The sequence below is a fragment of the Pan troglodytes genome, chromosome 11 (genome assembly GCF_028858775.2).
Source record: "Pan troglodytes isolate AG18354 chromosome 11, NHGRI_mPanTro3-v2.0_pri, whole genome shotgun sequence".
Taxonomy (NCBI): domain Eukaryota; kingdom Metazoa; phylum Chordata; class Mammalia; order Primates; family Hominidae; genus Pan; species Pan troglodytes.
This window is the reverse complement of record NC_072409.2, coordinates 88,940,761-88,953,438: the sequence shown is the minus strand read 5'-3', so window position 1 is coordinate 88,953,438 and position 12,678 is coordinate 88,940,761. Positions and strand designations below refer to the sequence as shown.

The window sequence follows — 12,678 nt, the reverse complement described above, 5'->3', positions numbered from 1 at the left end:
ACCTAGGAACACTTTCTTTTTTTTTTTTTTTTTTTTTTTTGAGATGGGGTCTTTCTCTGTCACCCAGGCTGGAGTGCAGTGACGCGATCTTGGCTCACTGCAACCTCCGCGTCCCAGATTCAAGCAATTCTCCTGCCTCAGCCTCCTGAGTAGCTGGGCTTACAGGCACATGCCACAATGCCCAGCTAATTTTTTTGTATTTTTAGTAGAGATGGGGTTTCACCATATTGGCCAGGCTGGTCTTGAACTTCTGACCTCAAGGGATCCTCCCACCTCAGCCTCCCAAAGTGCTGGGATTACAGGTGTGAGCCACCGTGCCCAGCCAGGAATACTTTCTTAGTTCTACTGAAATGTAAGACCATTTCTTAAAAAGTCTCTGAGACAAATGACAAAAAATCATAGTCACTTTCTCACATTGAGTAATGTCTGCAGTGTCCAGTATGACAGCCAGTAGTCAGAAATTTAAATTAGTTCCCCAGTAGCACCAGCCAAATTTTAAGTGCTCTGTAGTCCCTCTGTCCACTTTATTGGACAGTGTTAATTTAGAATATTTCTGTCACTGCAGGAAGTTACTCTGGACAGCTCTGTTCCAGATTCCCTTAGACTCAATTTTCATTCCATCGTCCTGTTCTGTAGAGTCTACTGTCTTTTAACAGCCCCACCTCTAGTCCCATCTTCGTAGTTTTAGTTGAAGCTTCCCTTATGTTGTGATTCTAAGGTATTAGTTCTCTTTTCAGTTTCAGTGATTCTTCTTGATTCATTGGGGCATTCATGAAGACTGTCTTGAGAATTGTGGAGTGTAATTCTGATTGTGCTTTGGATTTGCTATTCTGGTGGCATTTCGAACTGAACACTAACACTTAAAACATTTTTTTTTAGGTCCCCAGAGGCAAATTTTAGACAAATCTTACTATCTTGGGCTTCTTAGGTATGTTAAACATATCTTTTCATCCATATGTTTTACTCGAAATATTGTGTACCTTCTGTCAAAATAGAGTATATAACTTTAATATGAAGTTTTAGCTAGGCACTTATTAGGATAATTAGGTATCTATTGATTTCTAAAAATTATTTTGTATTCTAACAATTTCTGGTTAATTTGGCTATGCTGTAAAATAAATGTGATAGTATAATTAGTCTGAGATTTATAGTTTTATGAATTTGCATGTACATGAGCTATATTTTCCCTCAGTTTGTTTGTGCTGCTATAATAAAATACCTGAGATTGGGTAACTTATAGGAATTTATTTCTTACTGTTCCGGAGACGCAGAAGTCCAAGATCAAGGTGCCAGCAGCTTCAGTGTCTGGTGGGCACCTGTTTCTCACAGATAGTGCCATCAAGGTGTCCTCATGGCAGAAGAGTGGAAGGGCAAAAGGTGCCGAGCTAGTTTCCTTCAACCCTTTTCTAAGGCACTAATCCCATCCATGAGGGCAGAGTCGTCATGTCCTGATTACTTCCTAAAGTCCCTACCTCTTAATACTATTGCATTAGAGATTAAGTTTTGATATGAATTTCAGAGGGACTCAAACGTTCAAACCATAGCAAACTTATTTTATTTTATTTATATTTTAGAAACAGAGTCTCACTCTGTTGCCCAGGCTGGAGTGCAGTGGCATGATCACAGCTCACTGCAACCTTGAACTCCTGGGTTGAAGTGATCCTCCTGCCTCAGCTTCCCAAAGTGCTGGGATTATAGGCATAAGCTACCACCACACCTGGCCTCATAGCATTTTTTTTTTTTTTTTTTTTTTTAAAACAGAGTCTTGTTCTGTGGTTCAGGCTGGAGTGCAGTGGCATGATCTCGGTTGACTGCAACCTCTGTCTCCCAGGTTTAAGCAATTCTCCTGCATCAGCTTCCCAAGTAGCTGGGATTACAGGCGTTTGCCACCACACCCACCTAATTTTGTGTGTGTGTTTTTAGTAGAGGTGGCATTTCACCATGTCAGCCAGGCTTGTCTTGAACTCCTGACCTCAAATGATCTGCCCATCTCGGCCTTCCAAAGTGCTGGGATTACAGGCATGAGCCACCACACCCAACCCCTTGTAGCATTTTAAAAGTTCACTTTTTTCATCTAATGATAAGAATAATTTTTTTTTTTTTTTGAGACAGAGTCCCACTCTGTCGCCCAGGCTGGAGTGCAGTGGCGTGATCTCAGCTCACTGCAACCCCTGCCTTCCGGGTTTAAGCTATTCTCCTGCCTCAGCCTCCTGAGTAGCTGGGACTGCAGGTATGCGCCACCATGCCTGGCTAATTTTTGTATTTTTTAGTAGAGATGGGCTTTCACCATATTGGCCAGGCTGGTCTTAAACTCCTGACCTCAGGTGATGCACCTGCCTCAGCCTCCCAAAGTGCTGAAATTATAGGCTGAGCCACTGCACCTGGCCAAGAATAATCTTCTATGTTTTTTTTCAGTAATTAATCTGAAACGTGTTACTCATATCATTAAAATGTTACCAGCTACATCTAATAAGAAAGGGAAAATATGTATACTTATTTATGTTATATTAATCAGTAAGTTTTACATAAGTATGTATTTGGTCAGTTGCTACCAATGTGGCCTAATTTTAATTAATTCATAAGCTTTTTTTCTTTTTTTTTGAGACGGAGTTTTGCTTGTCACCCAAGCTGGAGTGCAATGATGGGATCTCACGTCACTGCAACTTCCGCCGCCCGGATTCAAGTGATTCTCTTGCCTCAGCCTCGTGCCTGTAATCTGCGAGTAGCTGGGATTATGGGTGCCTGCCCCCACACTTGGCTAATTTTTGTTTTTTTTTTTTTTTTTTTGAGACAGAGTTTTGCTCTTGTTGCCCAGGCTGGAGTGCAATGGCCTGATCTCTGGCACCGCAACCTCCGCCTCCCGGGTTCAAGTGATTCTCCTGCCTCAGCCTCCCGAGTAGCTGGGATTACAGGTGTGCACCACCATGCCCAGCTAATTTTGTATTTTTAGTTCAGACGAGGTTTCTCCATGTTGGTCAGGTTGGTCTTGAACTCCCAACCTCAGGTGATCTTGGCCTCTTAGAGTGCTGGGATTACAGGTGTGAGCCACTGCACCTGGCCTAATTTTTGTATTTTTAGTAGAGATGGGGGTTTCACCATTTTGGCCAGGCTAGTCTTGAACTCCTGACCTCAGGTAATGCACCTACCTATGCCTTTCAAAGTGCTGGGATTACAGGCGTGAGCTGCCGCACTCGGCCTCATAAACTTTTGTTATATGTCTCTGGGGATGCATCTCTAAATCAATGACTTTTTCTTATTCTTACTATTTTTCCACTTACTTGTTCTACTGTCCTATCTCCATCTTCCCATTTTACTTCATTTTCTTTTTGGCACATTATTTGTATCTTCTTTCTCTTTTATTTCGCTTTTGTTTAATCCACCCTCCCATCATGCCCTGAAAGCCCTGTTTTCTTTTATTTCTCAGTTACCTGGATCCTATTGAGTCTCAAACTCCTAGAAGGCAATAAAGAAAAGTATGGTTTCCCCCCATCTGTTCTCAAAGCTAAGAGTAGTAAGAAAGATAGTAAGGCCATCAGTTGTTTAGTATCTCTGACATTCAGCCACTTTTTAATCAAAAGAAGGAAAGGAAATATAGTTATTCCTAATGATTGCATTGCCTTTCTCCCCCAGGATTTGTGCTTCCACATCAAAGAATAGTTCTAGCTATTTGTGTAATTGTCTGGCTCTAGAGCAGTCGTTCTCAGCTGGTGGTGATTTTGCCCCCAGGGAACATTTGGCAATTTCTATACATGTTTCTGGTTGTCACAAGTGAGGTTGGAGGAAGTGCTACTGATACTCAGATCCAGGATGCTGGTAAACATCCTGCAGTGTACAAGATAGCGCTCAATACGAGGTGCTAATCACTGACCCAAAATGTCATTAGTGCTACTGTTGAGAAACTGTGCTCTAGAGGGTGGTAGCAGCTGTGATGATGACAGTTAAGCACCTATATCTGCCTGTGGCTTGTACTAGTTTGACCAGGCTTTCATTCTGGTTCTATTTCATCTTTCTTCGTGAATCTATGTCAGTTTCTCCTCAGTTTCTCATCAGTTGAGTAGAATAGGATGGGATATACCTCATTCTTTTTTTTTTTTTTTTTTTCTGAGATGGTGTCTCCCTCTGTCTCCCAGGCTGGAGTGTGGTGGCACGATCTCGGCTCACTACAGTCTCCACCTCCCAGGTTTAAGCTATTCTCCTGCCTCAGCCTCCCTAGTAGCTGGGACTACAGGCGTGTGCCACCATGCCCAGCTAATTTTTGTATTTTGAATAGAGATGGGGTTTCACCATGTTGGCCAGGCTTGTCTTGAGCTCCTGACCTCACGTGATGCGCCTGCCTCGGCCTCCCAAAGTGTTGGGATTACAGGCTTGAGCCACCGCACTCAGCCGGAATATACCTCATTCTTAATGAAATAAGCCACCTAAACTTTGGGCATTCTTTTAGTGAATTTCACAAAACTATTTATCTTATTATTACATATTAATGGAAAGTTTAAATTTTGCTTAACTAGAGTTTTCTGGATTAAAAGTATTGCTGACATTCTTATTTCTTTTCTAATAGAAGTAAAATAAGTGAACTTACAACTGAAGTTAATAAACTTCAGAAGGGAATAGAAATGTACAATCAAGAGAATTCAGTATATTTGTCATATGAAAAGAGGTGAGTAATAAGTATTCAGTATTCATTCAGTATTTTGTACTTATAATACTAAATTTGTAGCTATCCATATTGTTTGTAATGTTCATTTTCTTATGTATATTTTTATGTACATATTTATGAATGTATTTATTTTATGCTTGCAGGGCTGAGACTTTAGCTGTTGAGATAAAAGAGCTTCAAGGACAACTAGCAGACTACAACATGGTATTTTATCTTTTCTAAGAGAATTTACTGTTAATATTTTCATTAGTTTTTACTACTGCTTTAAAAATACATTAGTAGGCAAAGGACATGCACAGATACTTTTCAAAAGAAGACAAACATGCAGCCAACAAGCATATGAAAAGAAGCTCATCATCACTGATGATGATTAGGGAAATGCAAATCAAAAGAATAATGAGATACCATCTCACACCAGTTAGAATGGCTGTTACTAAGAAGTCAAAAATAACAGATGCTGGTGAAGTTGCAGAGAAAAGGGAATGCTTATACACTGTTGGTGAGAGTGTAAATTAGTTCAACCACTGTGAAAGCAGTGTGGCGATTCCTCAAAAAGCTGAAAACAGAACTACCATTCAGCCCATCAATCCCATTACTGGATATATACCCAAAGGAATATAAATCATTTTACCATAAAGACACATGCACATGTGTGTTCATTGGAGCACGGTTTACAGTAGCAAAGACATGGAATCAACCTAAATGCCCATCAGTGGCAGATCGGTTAAAGAAAATGTGGTACCTATACCATGAAATACTATGCAGTCATAAAAAAGAAAAGGATCATGTCCCTTGCAGGAACATGGATGGAGCTGGAGGTCATTATCCTTAGCAAACTAACACAGGAAAAGAAAACCAAATACTGCGTGTTCTCTCTTACCAGTGGGAGCTAAATGATAACACATAGATGGGAACAACAGATAATGGGATCTACTTGAGTTTGGAGGCTGGAAGGAGGGAAAGGATCAGAAAAAATAACTAATGGGTATTAGCTTAGTTACCTAGGTGATTAAATAATCTGCACAACAAACCCCCATAACAGTTTATCTGTAAAACAAACCTGCACATGTACCCCTGAACCTAAAATAAAAATTTCAAAAATTTCAAAAACAATAAAACATTTGATGAAAAAATATATTTATTAATTTATTATTTAAAATACCAAATAATACATGAATACATACTTATTGGGAAAGATGAAACCATAAAAATTACAACAAATAAAGTATCCCTTTACTTTCTGCTTCATTTCCCTCCCCAGAAATAACTTGGCTTAACAGATTAATATATATTCTTCCATTGTTTTTTGTAAAATACGTTTACTGACACATACACAAATGCACACATGCTTTTCTCCCTAAAATATATTAAAATAATAATTTCAATAATTTTAAAAGTGGCTAAAATTTATTGGTCCTATCAGTGATCATTGCTTTAAAAACACATTTTTTATCAAGTGTTGTCATCTTGAAAATTTTGAAATTTAATTATTTAACATACAGATTGCCACCATCTCGATGTTTTACTCGAAATATTGTGTACATTGTCAAAATAGAGTATATAACATGATATAGTTCCACTAAAGATGCTTCTACCTGTGGACTTTCAGAAGAAACAATCCCCCTGGCAGTATTGATAACTGCTCAGTCCTTGGGTGATATTGGCCCCATGAAAATTTCTAGTGTCAGAATTTTCTTTTTTCTAACTCTTTAGTTGCTTTAGGAGCAGTGATGTCTGGATTTAATGAAAAAGCCAAATTTTTATCTCACTACCCTTATTAAGAAATAGTGTTACAAGAAATAAACATTCTATCATAATGGTTAGGATAAGTTATGATATACCTACTTGATAGTGTTACCTTGTGCTTATCAAAAATTTTGCTAATTATAGTATAACTTTTTATTTTTGTTTTTGTTGTTGTTACTGGTGGTGGTGGTGGGTTTTGTTTTTTTTTTGTTTGTTTTTTGTTTTTTTTTTTTCAAGACAGTCTTGCTCTCTTGCCCAAGCTGGAATGCAGTGGCTCAATCATGGCTCACTGCAGCCTAGACTTTCTGAGCTCAATTGATCCTCCCACCTAAGCCTCCCAAGCAGCTGGGACTACAGGCACATGCCATCACACCAGGCTAATTTTTTGTATTTTTTGTTGAGATGAGGTTTGGCCTTGTTGCCCATACTGGTCTCAAACTCATGTGCTCAAGTGATCTGCCCACCTTGGTCTCCCAAAGTGCTGGGATTACAGGCTTGAGTCATTGTGCCTGGACTATTTTTATTTTTTAATTTTTTTAGAGATAGGGTCTTGCTCTGTTGCTCTGGCTGAAGTGCAGTAGCATGATTGTAGTTCACTGCAGCCTCGAACTCCTGGGCACAAGTGGTCTTCCTGCATCAGCCTCCCAAGTAGCTGGGACTACAGGTGCATGCCACCATGCCTGGCTAATTTTTAAATTTTTTGGAGAGATGGGGACTTGCTGTGTTGCCCACAATGGTCTTGAACTCCTGGGCTCAAGTGATCCTCCTGCTTCAGCTTCCCAAAGTGCTGGGATTATAAGCGTGAGCCATTGCACCCAGCCCTCTTATAATTCTTAAATTTCCTGGACTACACAATTCATCACAAACATTTTGTAGAGCCCATTATTCACTGGGATTTTCTTTAGTAAATGATGTTCTGTTTTAAATATGAGCAAAATAGTTTTTTTTTGTTTTTTTGTTCTTCTTGAGATGGAGTCTCGCTCTGTCATCCAGGCCGGAGTGCAGTGGCGTGATCTTGGCTCACTGTAACCTCCGCCTCTTGGGTTCAAGTGATTATCCTGCTTCAGCCTCCTGAGTAGCTGGGATTACAGGCGCTTGCCACCAGCTGGGATTACAGGCACGGTCCTGAGTAGCTGGGATTACAGGTGCCTGGGTAATTTTTGTATTTTTAGTAGAGAAGGGGTTTCACCATGTTGGCCAGGCTGATCTCGAACTCCTGACCTCGTGATCCACCCGCCTCAGCCTCCCAAAGTGTGGGGATTGCAGGCATGAGCCACCGCGCCCGGCCGAGAAAAGTAGTTTTTAAAGGTATGAAATGACATGAGATGAAAGGGAGTATTAGTTATGCTGGAACAAATTAGGCATATTCATATAAAAATACTACCATATAAAATATGCTATTTATAGATTTAATGAGCTAATATCTGATACAGAGCAGTTAGCTGGGTATCTGACATATAGTTAGCACTCAATAAATGTTAGGTCTTATTAGCACTTATTATTTATATCATAAATGAAAAATGTGATATACCTTACACCCAAATAGTTTGCTTTTAGTAGACCTTCTGTTCACATTCTGGCTCTATCGCTTGCCAAATTTCTTTTTCTGTAAAATGTGTACAATCATATCTACTTCATACAGTAATTGTAAAAATTGAGTTAACACATGTGTAATAGTGTTTGACACTAGGTAAATATCCTATGTTGACAACTGATATCCTTGCCTAACTTTTTGAAGTAGACTTACTACTGTTCCATCTGTGCAAGCCCTGTTGATTTTTTTTTAATTATTAGAAGATAAAGAACATCTTTTTATGTTTTTACTAGTGTAAATTTGTTTTTTGTTGTTGTTGTTGTTGTTGTTTTTTGAGACAGAATTTCACTTTTGTTGCCCAGGCTGGAGTGCAGTGGTGCCATCTCGGCTCACCGCAACCTCTGCTTCCCGGGTTCAAGCGATTCTCCTGCCTCAGTCTCTCTAGTAGCTGGGATTACAGGCATGTGCCACCACACCCGGCTAATTTTGTATTTTTAGTAGAGACGGGGTTTCTCCATGTTGGTCAGGCTGTTCTTGAACTCCTGACCTCAGGTGATCCGCCCGCGTCAGCCTCCCAAAGTGCTGGGATTACAGGCCTGAGCCACCGAGCCCGGCTTACTAGTGTAAATTTGTAAATCTACTAATATTCCTCTCTCCTTGGGGATGTTGGCAGGGGAAGAGAGGGTGATAGATCTTTCCAAAACTCTCGTCTGTTCCAAACCCTTATTTATAAGCTCAGCCATCTTTTCAGAGCAGGCAAAGCTCCACAAGATATAATATGCAGGAAGAGTTGTTTATTACTGCTCATTTATCCATGTTAAAAATGTGATTTGTTTATTGGCCAGCTGCATAATATATGCTTACTTAGGTAGCTCAATATTTGTTTTTATCTTAAAATAGAAAATATTCAAAAGTATGAATACTTAAGTTACTACTCGCTATTTGTAAGACCGAATACCTATATTATTAATTATAGAGAACATGTGTAAAGACTAACAAAATGGTGTTTGTTTGTTTGTATTTTTGTTTTTAGTTGGTAGATAAACTTAATACCAACACTGAAATGGAAGAAGTAATGAATGATTACAATATGGTAAGAAAATTTATAAAAGCAAATTGATCTATGTAAGTCATATCCTACAAAACAAAGCATTTATATCTAGAAATAGTTTGATAAAACCTTAAGTGCTATAGAGGTGAATATTACTCTGATTGTAAATACCACTATTAGGTATTCCTTGAGCTCCCTTAGTTGCTCTTTTAAATTTTCTTCCTGTTGATTGGCTTTCCTAAGTGGGTGTTTAGTGACTGTCTACTGTGTTTGAACTGGTGTCACGTGCAACATTAGTTAGGGAGTGCCATCTCCATTTCCTTATATATATTAGTTTACAGTATTTCTGGCTTAGTTTAAGCACAAATGTTGATGAATACTCAATGTGACAAATGATAACTTTACATAGTTTTTGTCACCAGTGGAGAAAAATGAATAGATATGACTCCAGACATAAAATATTAATTTTTGATTGGTAAATGAGAATCTGTGTTTAACATGGACATAACACTGGGGACTCCAAAAAGGGGGATGGTAGGAGGGCAATAAGGGTGGAAAAATTACCTAGCAGGCACAGTGTTCATTATTTGGGTGATGGGTTCACTAGAAGCCCAAACCTTACCATTATACAATATATCCATGCAACAAACCTGCACATGTACCTCTGATTCTAAAATAAAAACAAATTTGTATTCAATGTTCTTAGATTAATTATTTGGTAGAAACCAATAAAATATGTTAATAGCTAGCTTATTTTGATTATAAGCATTTGGATGAAAATAACATACAATTTATAATTTATATAGTTTATAATTTATTTACGTGAGTAAAGACTGTTCTATGAAGACATAGGATTGATAAAATGACTCTTCTAAATTTGGGGTTCTCAAACCATGATAATTTAGTTACTTTTAGCTTTAGAACACAAGAGAATTCACTAATTAAGAATCTTATTTCAATGCCAGATATAAAAAGTAAAAGCCTTATGTGTTTTGTCAGTTGTTTGGGATGGGGGGTCCGTTTTCTAGGCTGGGTGTGCACAGGTAGAGTTAATTAGGTGTACTCAGATAATATCCTGAATGGTTCAGGAATAAAACTTGTGGTGGTTCTAAATTTAACATATTACTAATCAAATATTTATTGAACACTCAATATATTCTTTGAATGCTGTTTACATAAATTGAATTTACATTGAATTATTTGACAGATCACTGAAGAACAATGAATATTTTTGGTATAAGATTACAATGCTTCTTAAAAAGACTTTTTAAAAATCTGATATTGTTTGTTAAATGAAGCAATTACTTTATTTTTCTTCTTAAACTTTGTATGTGGCACTAGGATAATTATAATTTCTCATTTAGTTCCTAGCCAAAATAACCTACAAAGAAAAAATTTGGTTTAATATTTATTTCTTACTAACTTATGTGTTAACTTTATTCAGCTTAAAGCTCAAAATGATCGAGAAACACAAAGTTTGGATGTCATATTTACTGAAAGACAAGCGTAAGTATAGCTAATTTAAAAATTAGATTCATAAGTAAGCTTTATTAGGTAGTTTAAGTTGTGATCCAGTTATTTCCTTGTAAATTTTCTTAACAATTTCCCCATTGCCTTTTTCATTTAAAAATATTTACAACACAAATTTTGTTGCTTATACTTGTTATCTTCATTTACCATTAAATAGCTAAATTTTGTATAAAGACTATTGCTACATAGCTTATATAAATAGGATTTATGCTGCTAGCAGCTGAACACTTATGATGGATAAGAACATCTTTATATCTACTATTTTTAGTTTTAACCTGGGCTTTTAACTAATTTGAATTTTGGTGTTTCATCCCCAGTCTAGTGAAAGACACATTATTCATTAGGAAGCTATTTACATTATTTCATTAGCATTGATATTTAATAGTTATATTAGCAATCTACGTCATATATAGATTGTATGTGTGTCTTTATATATAACCTATCTAAAGACTAAATACCAACTAACGCTGGAAATAAAGTACTTGTGGCAGTGGGAGTAATGCCTACAAAGATAATAATAGATGTGATGTAGTTAACTTATTTGTGTTTTGTCAGTTGTTTGGGATGGGTCCATATTCTAGGCTGGGTATGCACAGGTTGAGTTAACTAAGGATACTCAGATAAAATCCTGAATGATTCAAGAATAAAACTTGTGTTGGTTCTAAGGTCAAAAAGTTGATGAAGAATAATTAATTTAGAACCAACACAAATTTTATTCCTGAATTATTTATTCTAAGGCAACACAAACACAATGAGCTATGTTGTGTAAATACACATACAAGCACATTCTCTCCCGGAAATTTGTTAATATTAGTCTCTTTGAGAGCAAAGACAATAATAAACCCAAATTACCATATTCAATTACCAAAATTCAGTAACAGCAAATACACTCTCTTGTTACCTCTGCATAAAACAGTAAATATTTGATGATGGATAGATGTTAAAATATACTGATAAAACATTTGAAAGATAAATTTAATTCTTCTATTGATTAAAAACAAGAATCTCTTTTCCCCTGTCTTTAAGTAGAGTTTTGCTCTGTTGCCCTTGCTGAATTGAAGTGGCATGCTCATGGCTCACTGCAGCCTTGAACACCTGGGTTCAAGCGATGTTGCCTCAGCCCTCCAAGTAGCTGAGACTACAGGTGCATGCCACTATGCCCAGCTAATTTTTTGTTTCTTGGGGAGATGGGGTCTTATTACGTTGCTCAGGCTAGTCTCAAACTCCTGGTCTCAAGCAGTCCTCCTACCTTGGCCTCCTCAAGTGTTGGGATTACAGGAGTGAACAATTATACCTGGCCACCATCTATCATTTGCTGCTGCTGTAAAGTGATATCTTATAAACTCAAAATACTAGCAGTCTTTTTCCTTTTACAAGGAAAATTTTGTTCATGGTAACCAAGCTCTTACTTGAAAACGTTCCTTTTTTTTTTTTGTTATCCTGGTTTTAATCCATTTAGCAAATATTTATCATTTACTATATATAAGATACTCTCTTAGGTACTTCAAAGAATAAGAAATATATAAGCTATAGGCCAGTGTGGTGGTTCACACCTGTAATCCCAGCACTTTGGGAGGCCGAGGCGGGTGGATCATGAGGTCAGGAGATCAAGACCATCCTGGCCAACACGGTAAAACCATATCTCTACTAAAAATACAAAAATTAGCTGGGCATGGTGGCACAGGCTTGTAGTCCCAGCTACTCGGGAGACTGAAGCAGGAGAATCACTTGAACCTGGGAGGCAGAGGTTGCAGTTAGCTGAGGTCGCGCCATCGTGCCACTGCACTCCAGCCTGGTGACAGAGCGAGACTCCGTCTCAAAAAAAAAAAAAAAACAGAAATATATAAGCTATAATCCCCTGAAGGCCTTAAAGAGTTTAGAACATTTAAGTTCTCATTTATTTCATCATTTATCTCAAAGTTATGTAATACCTAGGTCAGGTTTTAAATATTATATTTACATATTTTACAGATATTTCATCTGAAAACATAATTTCAAGAATAAAAGTTAAAGAATGTCATAGATTTTTACATCTATTTGGTTTTTTTTATTTAGGAAAATCTTCAAATATGGTAATTTGTCCTGAAGATACATCCAAACCATTTAAAAACTCTGTCTGTAATTTGTAATTGAGGCTGAGTGAAATTGGTTCTCTTGTCT

General features: G+C 37.5%; 1 protein-coding gene across 5 annotated transcripts in view; it reads left to right on the top strand.

The window, feature by feature from the left end:
- The window catches only part of IFT74 (intraflagellar transport 74), a 115,762-nt gene that overhangs the window by 32,465 nt on the left and 70,619 nt on the right, over nucleotides 1-12,678 (top strand). For 3 of the 5 annotated variants that reach the window (XM_054657997.1, XM_016960694.3, XM_009456409.5), the window contains 5 exons: nucleotides 880-928; nucleotides 4,559-4,657; nucleotides 4,801-4,861; nucleotides 8,971-9,030; nucleotides 10,433-10,494. In XM_054657997.1, the coding sequence (XP_054513972.1) occupies nucleotides 880-928; nucleotides 4,559-4,657; nucleotides 4,801-4,861; nucleotides 8,971-9,030; nucleotides 10,433-10,494 (331 nt within the window). Of the gene's footprint in view, nucleotides 1-879; nucleotides 929-2,604; nucleotides 2,684-4,558; nucleotides 4,658-4,800; nucleotides 4,862-8,970; nucleotides 9,031-10,432; nucleotides 10,495-12,678 lie in introns of all 5 variants that reach the window. The other 2 variants (XM_063787909.1, XM_063787910.1) reach the window with 1 other exon arrangement.